This window comes from Schistocerca cancellata, chromosome 6 (genome assembly GCF_023864275.1).
Source record: "Schistocerca cancellata isolate TAMUIC-IGC-003103 chromosome 6, iqSchCanc2.1, whole genome shotgun sequence".
NCBI lineage: Eukaryota > Metazoa > Arthropoda > Insecta > Orthoptera > Acrididae > Schistocerca > Schistocerca cancellata.
This window is the reverse complement of record NC_064631.1, coordinates 532,030,939-532,056,399: the sequence shown is the minus strand read 5'-3', so window position 1 is coordinate 532,056,399 and position 25,461 is coordinate 532,030,939. Positions and strand designations below refer to the sequence as shown.

At 39.5% G+C, this 25,461-nt stretch overlaps 1 protein-coding gene across 1 annotated transcript in view; it reads right to left on the bottom strand.

Moving 5' to 3' along the window:
* LOC126088572 (aromatic-L-amino-acid decarboxylase-like) overlaps positions 1-25,461 on the bottom strand; it is a 188,174-nt gene that overhangs the window by 31,704 nt on the left and 131,009 nt on the right. Inside the window, exons 9-10 of the mRNA XM_049906760.1 lie at positions 24,782-24,899; positions 3,779-3,869 (exon numbers count right to left, since the gene is read on the bottom strand). Of these exons, the coding sequence (XP_049762717.1) occupies positions 3,779-3,869; positions 24,782-24,899 (209 nt within the window). The remainder of the gene's footprint in view (positions 1-3,778; positions 3,870-24,781; positions 24,900-25,461) is intronic.

Below are 25,461 nucleotides of genomic sequence, written 5' to 3'. Positions count from 1 at the left end.
AGAACTTTAGTGAAAAAACAACAATTACAAAAAGGGGTGTTGTAGCATGTGACATACATCTGAACTTGGTTAAGCACATCAAAACTATCAAATCACTGCAGAAATTTGTCCTCACTCTACTGGAATATAATAGGTGTTAGCTAATATATAAAAAAATCTGTGATGCACACTGAAAGTGTGTGTGCCAGAACAGTTGTGACTGAAGTGCTCAATGATATCCATAAAAATTTCAGTGCACCCCAAAGTGCTTCATACATGGCAAATTCTAGTGCAGATGCAACATTAACTGTGTCATCAAATTCATTCACTGGCATAGAACAACAAGTAACTGTATCAAGAGTTCAAAGTAAGCATTAGATTGAACTGAACATAATGAGTACATCTACTACAAGAACCATGGATCTGCACCAGGCATCATTTGGAAACAAAAACAAGAGGAATTCAACTATGAAGAGAATTGAAGAAGGGATGAAATGTAATAACCGCTTCTGAAATAGCAGAAAAACAAAGGAATTTTGCTGGGTGACAGACACCTTTGAAGTATAAATGAAGAAATTAGCAGAACACCAACAATAACGTAAGTGCTTAGGTTCTATGAAACCTGGTGCTCACAGGGATTAAATGTTATGTACAGTAAGTGACATTTTCCATAAGACTATGAAAGACAGGCATATTGCAGCAGTTCAAATTATGTTTCACACAATGAAGGTTTTAGAGCTGTTAATTACTTAAGAACAGCTTTACACTAACTGAATAATATCAACATAATTGTTCTCAACATTCCCCACAGGTATGACCTAATTCAATCCTAGTGTGTTAATAAGGCAATAAGAACTACAAATAAGAATTATGCAGAAATCTGTAACAGTTTTCCAAATAATTACATGATAAGAGTACACAAATTTAACAGAGAACTTCCCACCAGTGTTGGGTTTTATCTTAATTGGTGTGCAAAGCCACTCAATAATCTTAACTTGTAAGATAGCTAATATAAGAAATTTGGGAAACTACGTGCTTTAAACAGTCTACAGGTTTGAGCTAATGGTTCATCACAACTCAAGAAAACAATGAAAAAAAGTGAATGCAGAGACTACCTTGTACAGATGGCTAGTGGAAAGAAAGATACAGTGAAGTAATTTTTTAACCACTCCTTTTGTGCATGCACACAGGTCACCTTGGACAAATAGATCATGAGAAAATGTAATACAGCTGCCCCTCCAAAATTACCCATCACCTTTGTTATGGCTTCTAACAATTAAAATCGGACCATATTTCACTGAAGCTTCAGAGATCTTTAGTTCAACAAACTGATAGTGAACGTGCATGATCAAGAAGATATGGATTGTTGACATATTCTATGTTTCAGTGAACAGCATGTTACTTGTGGTATAGTAAAACTAGTGATAAATAACTGTGACTCAGAAACTTCATTGTTTTAGAAAAACTAAAGAAAGGAGAGATACTGCTTTCTATCCCAAGTACAGCATCACATGGTGTGCAACTGATATACACAGGTTTTTTTTAGTGCTATAGAACTACATGTACATAATTCTTGTTTATCTATTTTAACAGCATACAAGGGATCTTCAGGACATTTCATAGTCTGTTTTTGAAGCAAATAGATTCCCCACTAATGCATATTTTTAAACATGGGAGAGGCATGATAGTACCTGTGGACTACGTAAAGACTCAGGCATTAGCCTAAATTTAATAAATGAAATGTGTGATGCCAAGCACTAGCTGTATCACATGATACAAGTTCAGATTAGTTGGCAACATGAGGAAAATACTACACTTAAAACTAATAATATTTAATTAGAAGCTAAATACCAAAAATGACTTATTTGTAAATTTCACTTCCCACACAGAAATGTAAGTTATCAGATAGCTGTTATTTAAGCTAAAACCTTCCAACCCTTCCTAAAGTGGTATCCTGCTGCACAACCAACCAACACAATATCCTGGTCCATCCCTATGCTACTCCCACTCCCAAAACCTTGCCACTTTGGTCATATACCTGTGGACAATCCAATTGCAAGACCTGCCCAATTCACCCACCTAGTACATCCAACTCCAGTCTTATCCCACCCCACCAGAAGCAAAGTCACCTATGAAAGCAGCTGTCATATTCCAGCTCTCCTGCAATACCTGCACAGCATTTTATATAGACATGTGCACTAACCTCTTGTCCATCAGAATGAATAGCCACTGGCAAACTGTGGCCAAGAGCAGAGTTGACCACCCAGTGGCAGAACATACTACTGAGCACAACATGTTTGAGTTCAGTGGCTGGTTCACAACCCTTGCCATCTGGGTCCTCCAGAACCACCTTTTTTGAACTATATACATGGGTGTCACCCTTCCAATACATCCTTTGCTTCTATAATCCTCCTGAACTTAGTATTTGCTAATCCATTGCATCCACACCCTCTATGCTACAATATCCTACTCCTATGCCCTTTGACCCTTTGCAGTCCACAGCTTCAGCAGGCTCTGGTGACCATGTGTTGCACACCTATCCCATACATCTGCTGCCTACCCCTCTTGAATTCTTATCCCACACACTGGCTGCCTCCTTGTAAGCTGCCAGCTATTCCTCCTCAACCCCTCCTCCTGCTTCTCATCTCTTTCTCCCTCTGCACATACAAACAATGACAGCCCCTCTCACCAGTCCACCTGCTGAACTGAAATCCCTGCATTGTGTGTTTAGCTGCCCAATGCACAGGTGTACGAGGATGTGTGTGAGACTGAGCAAGTTGGTGCAAAGGTTAGCACATTGGACTAGCATTCAGGAGGACAGTGCTTGAAACCTGCATCCGGCGATCCTGATTTAGGTATTCTGTGATTTCCCTAAACTGCTTCTGACAAATTCTGGAATGGTTCTTTTGAAAGGGCACGGCAGACTTTCTTCCCTAATCTGATGGGACTGATGATGTCACTGTTTGGTTCCCTCCCACGAATCAACCAACCAAGGTGTGTGTGTGTGTGTATCCCCTCTAGTTTGTTAAAGGATTTATCCAAAAGCACCAAGTTTTCTTCTTTGTCTTTTCTCTGTGCCTGTTGTGGACTAATCACTTGTACTATTTGGTGCGTGGTCTCTAGTAATCCAAAATTATTTACTTAATTATATTTTGTAAATAGTAGTTATTTCCATTCTTATCTTTGTTTGAAAGATAAAAAAACTGAATGTAAATTAATGCCTCATTCACATTCATGTTTCTACAAGCACTTACAGATTTAGAAATATACATAAAAAATAAATAAATAAATAAAATATTTGCTAATCTTTAGGTCTTTGGATTGAACACAAATTTTTGTGTATTTAGCCATTCTCCCAGCTTTTATGATTCTACATTAATGTAATAATGACACAGGCATATCTGGTTATGTTGTGAGTGATTATATGCCAGAAAAAATTGAGGTAACGAGAAATAAGCTGTATCACAAACCTAATCAATATTTCATAAATTTTGAGCATTTTTTGCAGACTCATACCTGTTCTTTTGATGATAATTGGTGTTTACTTGATTGTGCAAATAAAAAGAGCATTTTACACAAAAAGTAATACCTGAATATATATTAGCTGTGTGTCTGATCAAATGCCCTATAGGTACACTTCTAACATAGGAACTGCTACTTTATTGTTAAACCATATATGCAATATCACCATTAAAAAGTATCTAGGGATAATTAAGCTGCTGCTGTGAATGTTATTAAGTTTACATAGTAATTAATATTCAGAAAGTTTTCATTGCTAATCATACAGTGTGATACTTACTCTATAATCAGGTTTTTTCCCCTGCATCTTGTGTTCAAGGTAAATGCGCTCTACACAGAAACTCTTGCTAAGTTCTGTTGCATCCTTCAACCTTGAAATAACAAAAGAAAAAAATTCAGATGCTAGGAAGTCAAGGCAACATTGAAATGTGACTGCCATGTTCTCATGTAGATGAAAAGCCAATTTTTCTATGACATACTCAACTCTGATAGACTTAGTAACAGAAATTTCCTTGCACACTGTCTCATAGGATTTGTGAATGAAGGATAAATTTTTTAAACAGGGCGAATTATCAATTCATACAGACACATCGCCTGCAGAAAGTACAGATAATATTCAGACAAAAATTCCTCTTCCATTTTATCATTTGACCAATGTTTTCATCAACAATTAACATCAAAGTGTCTTTATTTTTATGAATGAACTTTGGACACCACCCTTGAATAAGCAGCCACTTGTGGCTCTCAGAAGAAGTATCTGAGCTGGTGATTTCCTGCTCCATGCTGACAGTATGCAATATATATGTTCAAGGAAAAGAATACCACATTTGCTTAAAGACACTCTCCTCGTGGTATTAGCACCTAAGCCTGCAATAAGTTTCTTTTTCTTGGGTCACTCCTGAAGCTTATCCCATACTTTGAAACCAACATGCATTGTTTAGATTAAGTAGCTCAAACTACATAATGTGATCATTTTACATATGTATTAGTTACTTTTTTTTATTTCTTTGAATCGTCATGTGTGATCTGTGGAAAAAAACCAAGAGTCAACTTATTATTGTTATGCGTGAAAAACAGTACATAATTTCTTGATTCCTTACAGAATTGTCAATAGGTATTTGATTTTCCATATACATTGAAAAGGCACCCTTTATATATGACAGACTAGAGCCATATAAATGAAAGGTAGATGCAATAATATATTTTTCTTTAGAGTTCTGTGGATCTCATTTGAAAAAATTATGTATTGTTATCATGTAATGACTATTAAGCACCCTTTGGAATGGAATTAGTAATACAGCACACCTTCTTTTTAATATATTGGTCTGTATAAAATAAAACTATAGCACTAAATTTTACTTAAAATTTGTTTTATTGTCATTCTTGAAGTGAACCCTCCTTTATAATGCTTCTTTACAGCTGCAACCTACTACCCTTTCCTTTTTTTAACCATGTAATCAGACTTTTTGTTTTCTGTTTTTTATTAGATTACCTTGTATTCTTTTTTCATGCAAGGCTGTATGGTACAGTTCCTATTTACAACTACATTTTTCATACCCTAATTTCACCAAACTATTTCTGTAGATTTTCATATATTTCACATCCACACACTTTACCTGCTGAACCTATCAATACCACTTTCAGTGTGTTCCATTCTTCATCAGCTGATTTCAGCTATTTTCTTAGCAACATGCTGAAATCCTCTTCCCTGAATTTTCCCTGTATTCTTGATTCAGTCAGTAACCATGTCTTTATTTTAAGAATTACTTTGCTACATGCTAAGGAAGCCTTGTTTTCAACAAATTCAAGAACTAGCAGTTTATGCCTCTGTCTGTTTTCCATGTCTTATAATCCATCTTATAATCTCCCCCACGAACCAAGGACCTTGCTATGGTGGAGCATGGAGTGTTAGATTTCTTAACTAGGGTAGGTAGGTTAGAAACTTTTAAAAGGGATATGGAGAGGTTGAAGTTAAATAAAGAGGGAATTAGTGAAGTTTGTTGACAGGAAGAACAGGACTTCTGATCAGGCAAATACTGGGTTACAAATACAAGATCAAATGGGGTCATACAGGAGTAGTTCTGATAACGAACAGGAAAACAGGAATGTGGGTACCGGTAAGCTAGTGTGAACAGCATAGTGAATGCATTATCATTGCCAAGATAAACATGAAGCCAGCACCCACCATAGTAGCACAAGTTTATATACCAACTAGCTCCAAAGACGAAGAGATTGAAAGAATGGATGGTGAGATACAAGAAGTTATTCAGATAGTTAAGAGAGGGGAAAATTTAATTGTGGTGGGGACTGGAATTCAATAACAGGTAAAGGAAGAGAAGGATAAATAATCACAGGATATGGACTGGGGGAAAGGAATGAAAGATGGAGCTGCCTGATTTAGCACAGAGCATAATTTAATCATTGCTTATGCTTGGTTGAAGAATTATGAAAGAAAATTACATACATGGAGGAGACCTGGAGACATTGGAAGGTTTCATATTGATGATATGATGGTAAGACAGAGCTTTTGGAACCAGATTTGAAACTGTAAGACATTTCTATGGGCAGATGTAGGCTCTGACCACAACTTATTGATTGCAAACTGTACATTAAAACAGAAGAAACTGCAGTAAAGGTAGGAAATCAAGGAGAAGGGAATTGGATAAGTTGAACCAACCAGAGGGTTTTTAAAGTTTCAGAGGGACCATTAGTGAATGATTAACTGAAACAAGGAAAAGGAATATAGAAAAACATGAATGGATAGCTTTGAGAGAGAAAATAGTGAAGGCAGCAGAGGATCAAGTAGGGGGAAAAAAGGTGGACATTTTAGATCCCATGTTTACTGGACATTTTTCTTCTTATTTTGGTTCATACTACCTCCTCCCAAAATTTGGAAAGCAAAGAGCTTGTAGCAGAAGAGAATTAATTCACAGTACTGAAGATGAAGTGTTCATAGCTCTTAAGGTATGTGTTTTAGATCCTATGTTTACTAGAATTTTCTTGTTTCTAGTATCATGTATTTTCAACTATATGCATTTACACCAGTATAATACACTCTGTATAACTAGGGGAAAGGTTTTTTTAGGAATAAAGGAGATGACTCACCAAAAGGTAGAAGTGCTGTGTTGTTGATAGATACACAAACCAAAGGTACCAAGCTTTGTTAAATTTCAGAATAAAATTCCTTTCTCAAACTATAGGACACACACACACACACACACACACACACACACACACACACACACACACTAATGGGGAGGGGCAGCAGGTTAAGTTTCGGCCAGGGTGGTTACGGGAGTGAGTAATATGCTGTAAGGACAGCTCCCATCTGTGCAGCTCAGAAAAGCTGGTGGTGATGGGAAAGATCCAGATGGCATGAGTTGTGAAGCAGCCATTGAAATCTCGCATGTTATGCTCTGCTGCTTGTTGTTGCACTGAGTGATCCACTTTGTTTCTGGCAACAGTTTGGTGGTGGACATTCATTCTGGTCAACAGCTGGTTGGTTGTCATACCAATGTAAAAGGAGGACGACGGTTCAATCCTGCGTCCGGCCATCCTGATTTAGGTTTTCCGTGATTTCCCTAAATCATTCCAGGCAAATGCCGGGATGGTTCCTTTGACAGGGCACGGCCGACTTCCTTCCCTAATCCGATGAGACCGATGACCACGCTGTCTGGTCTCCTCCCCCAAACCAACCAACCAACCAACCAACCAATGTAAAACGCTGTGCAGTGGTTGCAATAGAGCCAGTGTTGATGGGGTAGGATAAGCCTGTGATGGGACTCATGTAGGAGATGTTGGGTGGATGGATAGGGCAATTCTCGCATCTGGGTCTTCCACAAAGGAATGATTACTGTGGTAGGGGACTGGAGGTGGGAATGGCATAGGGATGGACTAGGATGTTGTGGAGGTAGGGTGGGTGGCAGAACACCACTTTGGGAGGGGATTGAAGTATCTTCGGTAGGATGTCCCTCATTTCAGAGCATGATGACAGATACTCAAATCCCTGATAAAGAACATGATTCAGTTGTTCCAGTTCCGAGTGGTATTGGGTGACAAGGGGGGCACTTCTTTGTGATTTGTTCTTGGGATTAATGTGAGGATCAGGTGCATGTGGAGATATGACATGGGGGATCTGTTTGTGTATTCGGTTGGGGGGTATTGCCAGTCAGCAAAGGCCTATGTGAGACCTTCAGCATACCAATCGAGAGAATTCTCATCACTGCAGATGCATCTGCCATGGGTGACCAGGCTGTATGGGAGGTGCAGGTACTATTGGTGATTGGTGGGTTTGATTTGGACTGAGATGTGGACAGAGCCAACAGAGAGGAAGGGTCAATGCCTAGGAAGATGGCACAATGAGTGTACAAGGACCAGGTGAAGTGGATGAGAGAGAAGGTGTTGAGATTCTGGAAGAATGAGGATAAGGTGTCCTGGCCTTGGGTCCAGATTATAAAGATGTCATCAATAAACCTGAACCACAACAGGGTTTAGGGGTTTTGGGAAGCTAGGAATGTTACCTCTAGCTGGCCCATGAAGACATTGGCATTGGAGGATACCATTCAGATGCCTCTGGCTGTGCCACGAATCTGTTTGTATATCTTCTCGTCAAAGGTGAAGTAGTTATGGGTTAGGATGTAGTTGGCAAGGTGTACGAGGAATGAAGTGGTGGGTCTGAAATCCGAAGGGCATTGGGAGAGGTAGTGTTCTACTGTGGCAAGGCCATGGGCATGAGGGATGTTGGTGCACAAGGAGGTTGCATCTGCAGTGACAAGTAGGGACCCATGAGGTAAGGGTGAAGGGATGGTGGAGAGCCAGTGCAGGAAATGGTTGGTATCTAATGTGGGAGGCTAGGTTTGGAACAATTGGTTGCAGATGTAGGTTAACAAGAGCTGAGATTCTTTTGGTGGGGACACTGTAACCATCCGCAATGGGGCACTCGGTATTGTTAGGTTTGTGGATTTTTGGGGAGCATGCAGAAGGTGGGTGTGTGGGCTGTTGGTGTGAGCAGGAAAATGGATTCAGGGGAGAGGTTCTGGAAAGGGACTGGAGGTTATGATGGACTTCTGGGATGGGCTCACCTTGGCAGAACTTGTCGGTGGGGGTGCAGGACAACTGTCAGAGGCCCTCTGCCAGATAGTCACTCCAGTTCATCACAACAGTGGTGGAACCTTTGTTTGCTGGGAGGATGATCAGGTCAGACTCCATTTTTAGGTTGTGTAGGGCAGTCCTTTCTTCCGCTGAAAGGTTGTTGTTCTTGGGGAGGGACCTGGGGAAGGATGGTGAGGCCAGGTCGGAAGGAAAATTAAAGAGGCCTTTGGAGAAAAGAAAAGCAACTTTATGCATGTCAAGAGCTCAGATGGAAAACCGGTACTAAACATAGGAGCAAAAGTTCAAAGGTGGCAGAAGTATATATTGAGGGGCTGTATAAGGGAAATGAAGGCAATATTATAGAAAGTGAAGAGGATGCAAATGAAGATGAGGTTGGACAGAGCACTGGACAGAGCACTGAAAGACCTAAGCTGAAACAAGGTCCCTAGAGAATTCCTACAGAACTACTAATATCTTTGGGAGAGCCAGTCATGACAAAACTATTGTGCCTCTTGTGCAAGATGTATGAGACAGACAGAATATTCTCAAAATTAATGCAGGATGTAATAAATACAATTTCAGGTGTGAATATTACCAAACTATTAGTTTAATAAGTCATTGTTGCAAAATGCTGATACAGAAGAAAGGAAAAACTGGTAGAAGTTGAACTCAGGGAAGATTAGTTTTCAGCCCAGAAAAATGTAAGAACACATGAGGCAATACTAATCCTATGACTTCTCTTGGAAGATAGATTGAGAAAAGGCAAACCTACATTTATAGCATTTGCAGACTTAGAGAATGGTTTTGACAATGTCATCTGGAATACACCCTTTGATATTCTGGATGTAGAAGGGGTAAAATACAGAGAGCAAAACGTTATTTACAACTTATGCAACTAGTTGTCAATTATAAGAGTGGAGGAGCATTAAAGAGAAGCAGCGGTTGAAAAGGGAGTGAGACAGGGTTGTAGCCTATCACCAATGTTATTCAATCTGTACACGGATTATGCAGTGAAGGAAATCAAAGAAAAATTTGGAAAAGGAATTAAAGGTCAAAGAGAAGAAATAAAACCTTTGAGGTTTGCCAATGACATTGTAATACTTTCACAGACAGCAAATGCCCTGGAAGAGCAGCTGAACAGAATAAACGGTATCTTGAAAAGAGGATTAACATGACCATCAACAAAAGCAAAATAAGAGTAATGGGATGTAGTCAAATTAAATCACCTGATGCTGAGGGAATTATATCAGGAAATGAGACACTAAAAGTAGTAGATGAGTTTTACTACCTGGGCAGTAAAATAACTGGTGAAAGCTAAAGTGAAAAGGATATAGAACATAGACTGGCAACAGCAAGAGAAGTGTTTGTGATGAAGAGAAATTTGTTAGTAAAGAATAAAGATTGAATGTTAGGAAGTCTTTTTCTGAAGACATTTGTCTGGAGTGTAGTTTGTAAGGAAGAGAATCATGGACAAGAAGAGAATAGATGCTTTTGAAATTTGATACTACATAAGACTGCTGAAGATTGGATTGGTAGATTGTGTAACTAATGAGGAGGTACTGAACAGAACTGAGCAGAAAAATACTTCACGTCGTATCTTTACTAAAAGAAGGGATCAGTTGATAGGACAGATTCTGAGACATCATGCAGTCATTGGAGAGAGAGAGAGGGAAGGGGAGAGAGAGGGAGAGAGAGAGAGAGAGAGAGAGAGAGAGAGGAGAGAGAATGAGAGAGTGGATGTGTGGAGGGGTGATGGTGATAAATACCATAGAAGGAGACCAAAAGATGAGTACAGTAAGCATGTTCACATGTATGTTGGTTGCAGTAGTTATTTGAAGATGAAGAGGCTTGCACAATATAGACTTTGTTCATTATTGGCTTATTTCTTGCACATAGATCTAGTGAATTTTCTCTTTCTTTATTTTTGCTTCCTATTTGATAAGTTGATACCTTTTTTTCTGTGAGTAAACCTGTGCACTAAAAGCACCCATTACAATTAGATTTTCACAGTCTTTATGCTCTACCATGTTATTCACAAAATTGGCCTTTTCCTATTTTCAGCATTCTATTTGTATGGTGTATTTTTGATTCACATTTTACGTTTGCCCCAGTACAAGAACAATTTTACTATTGTTTCATTTTTTCAACATCCGGGAAGATGGCTGTTTGTGATTGGAAACATGGAACACAATATGTGAATTAATGTACCAACCAAACGATTTGTAATTGTCTCAATTTTTATTTAGTTAAGTTTCATTCAACTCTCTGAATATAACTCATGTCCAGACAAATACAATCAATAGTCTAATCTGAGATATATATTCCTAGCTTTTGTTTCATTCAGCTCATAAATCAGAAGCTGTCTTCATTCCAGGAAGTCAACCACCTCGTCCACTTAGTTTGTTACTTTCAGAGCTCATAAATCAGAAGCTGTCTTCATTCCATGAAGTCATCCACATCTTCCACTTAGTTTGTTACTTTCAGAGTATTTAATAATAGCAGTATGATTTTGGATTTGGTGAATGTTATAACATTAGGCTGTATGCTGTCTTTCATGTTAAGCTTTTGACTCTGTTTTGGCTGATCAATTTTCTATCTTCAGCTTTTTTTCTTAAACTGAAAAGAATATTTGTACTCATCACTAGCCAGTTGTCTCACATCTTTTGTCAGATCTCTGAAAGCCATCACTTTTCAGATTGTGGGAATGAGAGACTGACCAATGAAGGACACTGTTTATTCATTGCAAACATAGTGGATTTTGGAGTCAGACTTTCATTCTTTGCTGATGTAGAACTGTTGATTCTGACTGTGATTGAGAAAAATAAATGTTTTGAAATATATGTGTGTTTCATGTCTGACCTACATAATTTGTAACCCCAAAACCAAGCATGGTTTAATTCAAAATTACAATTTTCACATTACATTTGTTGAAAATGGAAGGCGCAAACAGCTTTTTGTAAACCATTTGTGATGCAATCTGGTAGCTGCAACAAGATATTGAAGCTTCTGAACATTTGACACTGAGGGATGACAACAAGATGGACACAACGTGATTACAAGCTGCAGCAATTGCAGTTGTGCCATGAGTGCATACCTGAACTGAATCTACAATTGCGAGTACCACTGTTCACACCCACACAACTGGACATATAGTTTGTGACCCTGTAAAACATTTTCACACAACAATGGATCACAGAAGACTATGAACAATTTATGCTGGCAATTAGTAATTTGAACCAGGACAAATGTAAGGATGTAGAAGCATATATCACTAGGGGTGGGATAGATACTGCCTACAGGAAAATTAAAGAGAGTTTTGGAGAAAAGTGAACCACCTGTATGAATAACAGGAGCTCAGATTGAAAACCAGTCCGAAGCAAAGAAGGGAAAGTAGAAAGGTGGAAGGAGTATTTACAGGGTCTATACAAGGGCAATGTAATTGAGAGCAATATTATGGAATTGGAAGAGATCATAGATGAAGATGAAATTGGAGATATGATACTGCATGAAGAATATGACAGAGCACTGAAAGATCTAAGTTGAAACAAGGCCCTGGGAGTAGACAATATTCCATTAGAACTACTCATAGCCTTGGGAAAGCCAACCATGACAAAATTCTTCCATCTGATGAGGAAAATGTTGAGACAGGCAAAATACCACCAGACTTCAAGAAGAATATAATAACTCCAATCCAAAAAAGCAGGTGTTGACAGGTGTGAAAATTATCTAACTATCTGTTTAATAAGTCACAGTTGTAAAATACTAACATGATTTCTTTACAGATGAATGGAAAAACTGGTAGAAGCTGACCTTGGGGAGGATCAGTTTGGGTTCCATAGAAATGGTGGAATATTTGAGGCAATACTGACCCTACAACTTATCCTAGAAGATAGGTTAAGAAAAGGCAAACCTATGCTTATAGCATTTGTAGACTTAGAGAAAGCTTTTGACAATGTTTACTGGAATACTTTCTTTGAAATTCTGAAGGTAGCAGGGGTAAAATACAAGGAGTAAAAGGCTAGTTACAATTTGTACAGAAACCAGATGGCAATTATAAGAATCAAGGGGCATGAAAGGGAAGCAATGGTTGGGGACAAATTGAGACAGGGTTGTAGCCTACCCTTGATGTTATTCAATGTGTGTATTGAGCAAGCAGTTGAGGAGACAAAAGAAAAATTTAGAATAGGAATTAAAATGTAGACTGGCAATGGCAAGAAAAGTGTTTCTGAAAAAGAGAAATTTGTTAACACTGAGTATAGATTTAAGTATCAGAAAAGTCTTTTCTGAAAGTATTTGTATGGATTGTAGCCATGTACAGAAGTGAAACATGGACAATAAATAGTTTAGATAAGAAGAGAATAGAAGCTTTTGAAATGTGGTGCCACAGAAGGATGTTGAAGATTAGATGGGTAGATCATGTAACTAATGAGGAGGTACTAAATAGAATTGGGGAGAAGAGAAATTTATGGGACAACTTAACTAACAGAAGGGATCAATTGGTAGGACACATTCTGAGGCATCAAGAAATTGCTAAGTTAGTATTGCAGAAAAGTGTGGAGGGTAAAAATCATAGAAGGAGACCAAGAGATGAATACACTAAGGGGATTCAAAGGATGTAGGTTGCAGTAGTTATTCAGAGATGAAGAGGATTGCACAGGATAGAGTAACATGGAGAGCTGTATCAAACCAGTCTCTGGACTGAAGACTAAAACAACAACAATGAGGGACAACTGTCAGAGTAACTACTGCAAGTATCTGATAGAGCATGTGCCACAATGGAGTCGACTACTGTGGCATCCGTTGCAGCGACAACTACAAGCATGATAACAGAAGGTGACAAACATGCACTGGAATTCTTGGAGGATCCAATGACAAACTGTGCAGCCACATCTTATCAACAGTCACTGAATACTGCTGATGAACTCTGAGAGATATAGACCATGGCTGGAAAGACTGCCATGCGATTATGGGACTTTGATGAGAGGATGTGATCATGGCATACATTCAACGTACAGCCATTAGACATCAGTCAAGGTCTAGCTAGTGCCAATAACTTCTACTGGTTCCACAGACAGTTTGGCCTGTGAGCTACAAAGTGCACAACACTGTGTAGGTGCCCAAATGACAAGGACAGTCCAAATTAGACACCACAGATTGCAGCACTCACAAATGGTGCCACTGACATAAGAAGAGTCATATCACAGCTGCGTGCAGATGGACACATGGTGAAGGTAAGGCCTATGGTGGCATCCTTACTGCTATTCCAACAAATTGCAGCATCATATTGGCTGCATGTGGTCAACAAGATTTCAGGCTTAGGGTTTTTAAGCTGAGACTTCACCTCAGAGGTCAGCACCCTTTTCATCATGGGTACAGTTAAGATGATGATGCATGAGCCCTTACAGTTCCTAGCTGTGAACAACTCTAGCACCAGCATGTACAGGTGCAAGGAACTGATGGTAGAAATTGGATTTTCTACTCAATATTTGGAGTTTCATGGTGGCAGACATTATGCAACTGATATTAGGTGCTGATTTCCTATCATATTTTGTACTGACAGTAGACTTCACAAATACATGCATTATAAGCAGAACACAAAGTGAGAGACTATAGGGAATTCAGGGAGCTTTTATGTGGAAAACATAATACGGGTAATCAATAATGTGAGTAAACAGTCCAAGACGTAAGGGTCGGTGCAGCCAAGCAGCATTAAGCACAATACCATGGGTTATATACACATTATTCCAGATCCAACAGTTTTATCATGTTTCCATGGAATAGACTACAATTTTTTTCCATGCTTGTGTTATACAAAGGCCAGACAGTCCATGGGCATCCTGATTACATCTGATGTGCAAAAAGGATGGCCGACAGCACACCTGCCCTGATTACCATAGATTGAACACACAAAGAGTCCCAGATAAGTACTCAATACACCTGCCCTGATTACCATAGATTGAACACACAAAGAGTCCCAGATAAGTACTCAATACCTAATATCCAAGAATTTACGTATGCTCTGTCCGCTTCCTTAATTGAGTGATCTGTGAGCCTGACTGCCATTCACCAGAGCAGGGTTCGATTACCAATCAGGTGGAAATTTTCTCCACTTCAGGACTGGATGTTATGTTGTCCTCATCATTGTTTCTTCATCAACATGCAAGTCACCCAATATGGCATCAGCTGAAAAGACTTGCAACTTGGTGGCCATACTTCCCCTGGTGGGGACCCTTGGTCATCAATGCCATACAATTGTTTTATTTCACCTATGCTATGGCGGGCACAAAAATTTTCTGTGTTGGATTATTAAAAAGCTTACAACTAGATCCCAGTGGCATGTACCGACATGGCAAAGAGAGCAGTGATTACACCTTTCAGCCTGTCTGAATGTTTGCTCCATATTCAGGAAGACCTATGGGGTTTGATGAAGATTGTTTAAAAGCATTAATCCTCTATGATCCATGTCACTGTAATCAAGAACAGGTAGATGTGTTGAACTGTGATCTGTGATCATGCAACATTTTCCTGCAATAGGGAAGATTCAAAAATTGGGTGTATGCATACCACATGCGCTAAGCCAAAATCACAAAAATCAGCAGGTACCCATATGTGCGTCTCTGTTTGCTCTTCATCAATGGGCTCTTGAACAACACTGACCATTCCTTTCTTGTATCATTAATGATGATGAGAAATGGTGTCTTTATGCTAACATAAGGAAATTAAAGGAATGGTTGAGCCCAAACGAAGCAGCAACTCTCTGTACAAATATCTGCATGCATCCACAAAAGATAATGTCATGCATCTAGTGGAGCTGCAACAGTGTGGTGTACTATGAATTGCTTCCCCAAGGTGTAACCACCACTGTTGACATTTATTTGACAACAACTGAGACATATTACTGGTGCAATCCAAGAACAACAATCAGGAAGACTGCATGAAGTCATGCCACTCCACAATAACGCCTGACTGCATTCTGCTAGACTGACAGAAAAAACTATAAAGGAGTTGGGCTGGAACACAATTCTGCAGCCACCTTGTTCACCTTTTTTGCTCTCTATTGAGCAGCCTTCAAGGAACTTCCTTTCTGGTTGAAAAGGCACTCCAAACACATCTTTATTAGTTCTTGGCCTCAAAATCACATGATTACTTCAGCCGTGGAATTGAAAAGTTTCCCCAGTTGGCAGACTGTTGTAGATAGTGAAGGAGAATATGTTATTGATGAATCAGGATGTGTACACCGTGGGACAACTGGAATATCTGGAACAAAACCAGGAACTTTTCCATCAGGGAGAAAACTGGGAAAAATACGGGAATTTTTTAGAATTTCAGGAATTTTTCATTGTTTTAGTTTTCAGTTAAATTTTTGTAAATTTGACTGGTAAGAACTGCTACTCCAACAAAGAATTGTACTGTATCCCACCGCTACTGAACAATACTGTGTGTCAAAGGCTTTATGATGAAGACTATGCAATTCTTCATAACAACAAACTGCTTCTTATGAGTGTGACGTCACAACTGTTCACATTAGGTTCATTTCAACAGTTGCCAATGGGTTCATGCACATATGCAGTTGAGGTGTGTCTGAGCAGTACCTTCTCCTGCTTCTGGCTACTTGGAGTGTGGCTGTTAACTGTATCAGCAGTAGCAACAAGCAGCCAGATCTTACCCAGAAAATTTTTTATGGCGCACCCAAGCTGTCAGATTCACAAATGTGCAGAGCAGTCTGAATTGTTGTGTGGGGGGGAGGAGGAGTAGTTTACATGTGACCAGTTTTTATGTTTAGTGATTTTGCTGTTTCCTCTCCATTTACAGTTCTCACGTCAAATTAAAACAAAATAGAATTCTGTGGCTGGGAGCTAGCAACTGAATTAAAAATAAAATCAAATGAATTAAAATATGGAAGGCTAAAATATGTTATTAGTTTCAGTTATCTGACTTTATTCTATTTTTACATTTCTTCCAGTCAAGCATTAATCACCTTGCAGAACAACAAAGTTATTTTTCTCATTTTGCTAAAGAAATTTGCCTTTTATTAATCTTTCCCACAGAGGCAGTTAATTTATTTGAAACGAAGTGTTTCATTCCCCACCATTGGATAGTTTCAACTATTTGGTGAATTTCAAATGCACATTTTCATCATTTGACATGTAGGCATTATGCCATAATAAAGAACCAAACATGAGATAATACGGAATTGGTACTCTAATAAAATTTTCACCCCAAAAAGCACACTGTAAAGCATAATATCAGGTTGGGACTTATAGCTTTCTGAATCTGGACATACAAATGTGCACTTCAAAATGAATTATGTGTTTTAGTATGATTTACGAAATTCCTATGTTCTCAGAGTACCATCTGATGTCCTGTTGCGTAAGATCTCTTAATGCTATGAAAGATCTCTTAATACTATATATGTATGAAAATACAGGCTTCCTGTGTCATCTTAGTTGCACACATGCAGTAACACCTTTCTTCTGGTGTTCTCTGGCAATTGGTGAAATGAATTCTAGCAGGTCATGGGAAAGTATTTCAAATTACAAATTGAAAATTGTTACTGTCAAAGTAAATTTCATTTTACGAAAGATGGATTGTGTTACATGTGAGAATGTCCTTTGAATTCCTTAAATCACAGAGCATTTGACTCTCATTTAAAGCTTAGCACTTTGAAGGCCAGCCACTTACAAGAATCTCGATCCCAGAATACCAGACATTTATGTCATTATTTAAAATTTTACTGGCACATTTGCATGATTATCTTAAAGAGTAACACTTGCAAAAAAGACTTACATTATATGTGAAAGCTTAGCTCTTCTTGTAGCTACAATATGTATATTAATTTAAACCATTAACTTCTACAATTTGTGTGTTTGTGCTTTTTAACAGTGATGTTGCTATTGACTGAATACATTGCATGTCCTATGCTCTGAAGCTGGTGAGATCATGCGAGATGAGCTATGCATGGCTTACAAAAGTGCATCACAATCTTATTTCAATGCTTCAGGAACTAACATGCTTTGTTTGATGGAAGTCGAATATATACTTTCGTGATACGAAAATATGGAGTGTATACGTTGCTGCATATCGAATCTTTCCAAGATGCATGTTTTTTTTGGAGGGGGGTGTTCATTTTCTAAAGTGCCTGTGAGTTCTACACTGGTGTACATAACCTTAACCATTCAAAGGATTGATAAGTTTTACAGCTCTGAGGGAAAGTTTACTGTCACTTAAAAATGGAAAAAAGTGTATTTTCACCCAGGGAAAAAAGTATTTTTAACTAGGAAATCTGGGAAAAATCTGGGTATTTTTTTTAATTGTTCGTATATGCACCCTGTGAATAAATTCTCTGTTATGTGTATTTGTTGTGTTTATTAAAGTGATGGAGAAGCACTATGAACACATGTACCAACATATTACAGCCATTGGAGCCAATAGTGACGAGTTTCTCTTTTGAAGCAACTTAGTTTAAGCAATGTGTGCAAGCGGTGTCTCACATAAATTAGGATTACATCATGGTCATGGGGTTAGACTTTTTGCCTCGACATCATGCTATGATTGACCTTAGATGATGTATAGTGGAACTTAATGGGAAGACATTCTCGATTCTTTCTGAGGGAAACTGTTGTAAATGTTTACCTGCCAGAGGAATGTGTACTATACAAAACAATGGAAAATCCAGGCAGGAATATCAACAATGTAGGAAATGTTAGACTTCTGCTTACCATAAAGATGACACATCAAGTCGCAGACAGGCATGATGAAAAGACACTCACATACAGCTTTCAGCCACAAACATCATCAGTAAAGAGATACACACACACACACACACACACACACACACACACACACACACACACACACACACACACACTAGCAAGCACACCTCATGCACATATGGCCACCAACTCCAGGATCTCGGGCCATCATGTGGGATGCAAGTAGCAATCTAGAGGAGGTGAGGAAGAGAAGAGGATAGTAGTGTACAGGTGGGGATAGAGGCAAACACTGTCTGGTGGAGTGTGCAAGTACTAGAATGTCAACAGGCACTGCACCAAAGGAGCACTGGAATTTTCCTGGGACAAATGTATAGTTAAAGCAGCAGATGCAGGACGTGATCAGAGTTGTTCTGCACAAATCCAGGACAGTGAAAAGGGGATGGATAGATGCTTCAGGTAGTATATTCAAGGCCATCTTCGGGACAGCAGACGAAGGTGATGCAAGTAAGTTGAACAAAATGGCAGAGGTCAAGAAGGGGTTGGTGGAGGCAAATAAAGTAGCTCTGGTGTGACATTCCATGCAGATTGCGAACTTGGAAAGTGGCATGTTAAACAATACATGCAGGCTCCAGCAACTGACTATGGAGTCTGTGGATTATGCCAGCTAGTGCTCTGAACCAAGATCTGGAAGCAATAAAAGCTCAAATGCAAGTACTAGATGCAAAAGTAATGGAGATGAGGCTATTGCAGTGAGTGGGGGATAATACCTGGGATGCAAGAGTGGAGTTAATGAGTTTGCAGGAAGCTATCCATCAAGTACTACATGGACAGTTAAGCCTCATTTTTCTTTCATGTGAACAGTTTTTGACAGGGTTTAGGAAGATGCAATTGGAATTGCCACCAGAATCACAGCATGAGCAGCTAAAACTTGTCTTTCTACTACCATGGTGCTACAGTGAATGTAGCAATGGAGAGCATGTGATTATGTATCAGTGAAGGTACTGGTAGTAGGAAAGCATGTAGTTTTCAGGTGATACACAGTGCACACTTAGGCAGTGAAGTTAGCAGAAGTTGGGAATTTTGTGCAAGTAGGAGAGGAATGGGTGCTACCATAGGAGAAGATGGTGAGCAACATGTGGTGATGACTGAGGATGAGCTCCAGCAATGCCAGAGTGGGGTGCTTACCATATGTACTCACCAAATGCTTGAGTCATGAGATTGTGATGAGCAGGAGTACATGCACCATGCAGCTCTGCATGAGTAAATGAGAGGACATTCTTGACAAAAGGATGTGCTCAAACTGGAACCATATTTTCAGAAGGCAGGTTTACATTAGACATACTCACTGTACAATGATGTAGTGGTGGTTGTTAGTTTGTATGAGCAAAGTAAACTCATGGGGGCATGACATTTTGAATTATGAGGTGGTGGACTGTTGATCAATGGGACTATGCATGATATTACAGCATCCATGTTTCGTTTACTAGCTACTATGACAAGAGTGAGTTTACTAAATGTGACACAGCCACAGCTGTATTGGTCAGACAAACCTTTAGAGATGTCGTCCAATCAAAAATCTTACTTTTCTTAATTACATCTGGGGACCTAGCATGTACCATTTATTAAGCTGGATGACATAGCCCGTCAGGGGACGATAACTGCAGAGCAATTATTGTACCATTTGGAACAGTATTGGAATTGTAGGTGGTAGGTGTGCATGACCCTAAGTGTTGCAATTCCTAGTGCTATGGTGAGCCTGATTTCACTCTGCCTAGCTCTTATGTATATGAAATGGAAAGCCTTGTGGAGGCCTGATCTGGGGGTCCCATGGACTTGATACCTCAAGGGAGAGATGAACAATAAATGCACAGAACCAGGGATTAATACAGTAATTTGTGTAGTAATTAAGAGTATCCCATTTAGTTTTATGGATTAAGAGTAGAAATAATTACTATAGAGAACTGCGCTGGGGTAAGACCCAAGGGAGTGGCTGTCCTCTGTGAAGGGGTGAAGTGTAGTCCAGCTGCCCAGTCTTTAGACAAAAAATTACCAAGCCTTCAGCAGAAGTAAGAAGAAGCACAGTGGAAGCTGCCATTAACAGTTGTGGATTGGCAGCTGCCAGTGTGGGGGCATGTGGGTCACATTAACAAACATGCAAAGCAAAGACAGCTGAGCTTAGCGGTAAAAGGTGTTGCAAGCGGGTTAGTGTCACCACACCAGGGCAAGTCTCTTAATTATGGCAACACAACTAGACACAAGGTTTTAGTGAAACAAATGGGTACTGGAGGCATATAAGCACATCTGTACTTTGAGGCAGGAATCATTTGTTGTCACCTGAAGCCAGCAGTACAACCACAACATCAGAGCTGCACTGGGCACCGAGAGGACAGGGCACTGTCAGTTGCAGCCATGGGTTCAAGACTGTGCTGCAAGTGACACTAGCACTGACTCATTCATGTGACTTCCAACACCCTGCCAATCTGCTGCCTGTACCTGCCACCATGCTGAGCTCCTAGTGGGACTTGAAGCCACAGTGCCAGCTGCTATCTGGTTCCTGTCTGAGGGCAGCTGGTTGAGTCCTGCACACAGCAGGCCCCACACACCACCACTATGGCCACACACAAAGCCGAGGGGCTGTTCCCCAAGGGGCACACCATGGCAGCCCAGTACAAAGTGTCACTAATGTCAACATCTGTGGTCTCCAAAGGCAATGCAGGATGCCAGCTCAGCAGCTACAGGTGGAAGCCACTGCCCGTTCAACAGCACTAGCCAGGGGCCATGGGGAGAGGCATGCCTGCCACACTACATCACATACAGACATCAATAAAAGCTCTTTTTAACTGTTAACAGTGTTCACCCTGGGCCCCATGACCTGTCACCACCACCCACTAATCTCCCAGTATACCCAGCTTGCTACAAGTGGTATTAAAAGAAGATAAGTGCATCATGCATTAAAGCAAGATAACTTTCCTAGGCCATAAAGTCTCCTATGTTGATGGGATCTGACCTTAGCCTGAAAAGATAGCCATATTTTGTAGTCTGCCAAAGCCAATGGACTGTAAGCTACTTAGACGATAAACTGTTACCACTGTCATTTGCTGGTAACAGCTGCCACTCACACACTATTAATGGACATGCCTGCTGGTAAGAATACCAAGAGCATAGTTATTAGAATAGATGCCAGAAATGAGCAACACTTTCATCCAATTATAAGCCAGCCTCAAAGAGGCAATGTTTCGTGCCTACCCTGTCCTGTCTGCACCAGTTAATACTGGTGCAGATTGTGACTGGAGCAGTACTACACTAAGACTTCACTTAAAACTTCTGGGCTGATAAGCCATGTTCAATGCACAAAACTTTCCCCCAGAGTTTCATCTCTGACTGCGGAAGACATCTTCAGAGGTAAAGCAGTGAACAGCAACTAGAACTCGAGGAAGTGCCAAATATGTAGACAGTGTAGAGGGCACCACAGTCCATCACATGATGACAGCTATGAGATTATCTCTGATAATGCTAACATTCTCAACAGAAAATAGTCTATTGTCATTTTTATGATGCAATATTGACATCCAAATTATATCTAATTCAACATCCTCTTTTCTATTAAATTTCTTCTGGTGTTTATGAATCTCAGTCTCCTCTCTACACATGTGTGCATGATAATGCAATGTTTGATACGACACTCATCTTACTGAATTTTATTTCATGATCACACTCTTGGCAAACAAATTCTGCTATGGCCAATTTATCAATATGTCCCATTCCTCCTGTGTTAAACCAGATGGGTGTTAAGTCCTTTTCATGGTACAAATATAAACCAGTCCACAACTACAAGGAATTTTATATACACTCAGTGTAGTCAAAGGATGTCATAATATCTGATCTTAAACATTCTTTTATGTTCCTGATGGGTCTGAAGATAGTTTCTACACCATAATTGCTCAACATTTTACCATGATTGCAATGAATGACGCTGTATTATGCAAACTGGATATTTTTCCAGCAAATATAGTGGAGTTATTCAGACACTGCCTCACGACAAGCTGTTTTCAATACAATAATGATTTTTATGAACAGACTGACAGGATAGTTATGGGCAGCTCTCTTAGTCTGGCTGTGACCAGTTTGTTTATGGAGACTTTTGAACAAAGTCATCACAGACTGCCAGTAAAATACTACTACTATGTAAAATGCTTCTATTATGTAAAATACTACTACTATGTTGATGATACTTTCATGGTATGACACACAAGTGCAGAAGAGTTGAATGTCTGCCTGATACATATTAACACTATTATTTCAAAAATCCAATTTACTATGTAGATGGGGAATAATGACAAACTGAATTTTTTTGGTCATGTCTGTTATCAAGTGAGGGGACTGGCTGTTGAACCATAGGAAAGCCACACATACTGACCGTTACCTTCCTAAATATTCTAACCACAACACCAGACAAAAAAGAGGTGTGATTAAGACCTTGGTAAACAGCATACAAAATTTGTGAACCAGCTTATTTAAAAAATGAGGCTGAACATGTATGGGATCAGCTTGGATATCAGCTCCATCCCAGTGTCAGTATCCAGTACATCCATTAGTAGTTACAAAAGCTATAGGCCAGTTTGCCTTACAAAAGAATACAATGGCTTTATGACATCATTTTGGAACAAATCAGTGTGTATGCATTCAGGCAAGAGCGAGTGCAACATCATACTGATGCTTGGGCCCATACTGCTAAGTTCTTTGTAAGTTTGACTTGATTGTGTAATCACTGAAATAACATCACATATCCTCTCAACCTGTGAATTTTCATTTTGTTTCCTCCTCCCCTTCCAAGCGGTGGCCCACTTTTTTGTCAGACAGTGTAGTTCTCAAATCAGCAAAACCAATACATTAGGTTTTTTGTTAAACATAAATTTTCCAACTGACCATTTAATATCCAAAAATGAAGAGATCAACATTGTGAACAACATACAGCATTTAGATAGTGTTGTATCTTTGGATGACACCCTATACCAATAGGCAGCCAATGGAATACAAAAGTCTTCCAAATTCTATTGTGTAGTACATGAAATACTTTAGAATGAAGCTTGTTCACAGGTTTCCAATACTAGCCTATTCAACATTTTGTACTTACATTGACTGATGAATTGTAGGTCTTTTTTAGGATCTTGGAATTCTTATTCATTTCTCAATGCATTTTTCCTTAATAGTTTTGTTGCTCACACTAAAAATAGATTTCAGTTTGATTGTGATCTAGACAATCTCAACACAAGAAACAAAAGTAATTTTTGTATAGACTTTGCCTCCTCTTTGTTTAGGATTCAGAATGGTGTTATGTACTCCAGTTCAAATGTTTCAATAAGCTCCTACCTAAAATAAAGCAAGGGACAAGGACTCCAATCCAAAAAAAGTTAAAATCATACCTCATTATCGACACCTTATAACAATTTGTCTGAATGTTAATAGACTCATTTAAGTCAGCTAGCAAGTAATGTTTAACATCGACAACGAGGTCATTAGAGACGGAGCCCAAGCTCGGGTTAGGGAAGGATTGGGAAGGAAATCGGCCATGCCCTTTCAAAGGAACCATCCTGGCATTTGCCTGAAACGATTTAGGGAAATCAAGGAAAACCTAAATCAGGATGGTTGGAGACAATATAAAAGAAGCCAGCTAGGATTGTAAGGAATCCTGCTGAAATAAGACAGTTATAGTGACAGGGTCATTAGCAGAGCATGGCTTGTCATGTGACCCCCATCTACAGTTTACTTTGATCAAAAAGTTTATGGAAACAGCTATAATTGAAGATCTTCAAAAGACAGGGAGAAGTAGGTCTTCAGTTACTTCAAAAATAGAAATGCAACTAGCATAAAAATATTCACAGACTCTCTCTCTCTCTCTCTCACACACACACACACACACACACACACACACACACACACACACACAAATGCAACTCACATATTTGGTGTGAGATGTGTTTGTTATGCCTATCTGTCACTCAGCATCTCTGCTATATGGTGAGTGGCAAATATTGTTACATTCCATCCTGTATTTTCCATTGTTTGATAGCATATAATATTGGATGGGAACAGTGGCTGGACAAAGCATAGTGAAGGATGCACATACAGGAGGTGAGGAAAGGTGGTGGTGGTGATGGTGGTGGTGGTGGTGGTGATGATGATGATGATGATGATGAAAATGGGTGGTGGTGGTGATGGTGGTGGTGGTGATGATGATGATGATGATGATGATGAAAATGAGCATATCTGTGCACTTAGACTATCAGAAACAAGCAAGAATCCAACATAAAATCTAAAATATTTTCAATAGACTTACATCTGAGAACATTTATTCTGGTAAAAAATTTACATGAGGCTGAAAAGATGAACTCAAAATAATTTTGTTTCAGTGCTCAGCTTTCACTACACAAATTACTGTTGCTACTTTGCGATTTTCTTTTTCATATATTAGTACATACCACATAGCAGAACAGTCAAAGTTAGTAAGCATCCATTTATGTGGGTTGAAGTTGAAAGAATCTGCATAGTGAATTCCTGACATTAAATGCCTAAACTCAGGACAAACTAGGGCAGCACCTGTAAAGAACAAAAACAGAAATGGTTGTAGAAAGAAAGTTCTGGAACAATTTGAATACTTTAGGAGATGAAAAAAATGGCTCTGAGCACTATGGGACTTAACTTCTGAGATCATCAGTCCCCTAGAACTTAGAAATACTTAAACCTAACTAACCGAAGGACATCACACACATCCATGCCCGAGGCAGGATTCGAACCTGCGACCGTAGCTGTCACGCGGTTCCAGACTGGAACGCCTAGAACCGCACGACCACACCGGCCGGCTAGGAGATGAAGCATTGAGTCATGGATAGGCATGCACAAAAAGACAGAAAATCTGCTAGATTTTGCTAAAGTACAAATACACACACAAAACACACATGCACACACCTGCCTATGCCCTTGCTAAAGTACAAATACACACACAAAACACACATGCACACACCTGCCTATGCCCTTACATAATGCCAACTGCATGCACAGTGCCAGGAGTGCAGGACTGAGTGGGGATTGTATTGGGTGGGGTGGATAGAGGGTGAGAGTGACAGGGGGGGGGGGGGGTAGGTACTGACATTGGGGTGGG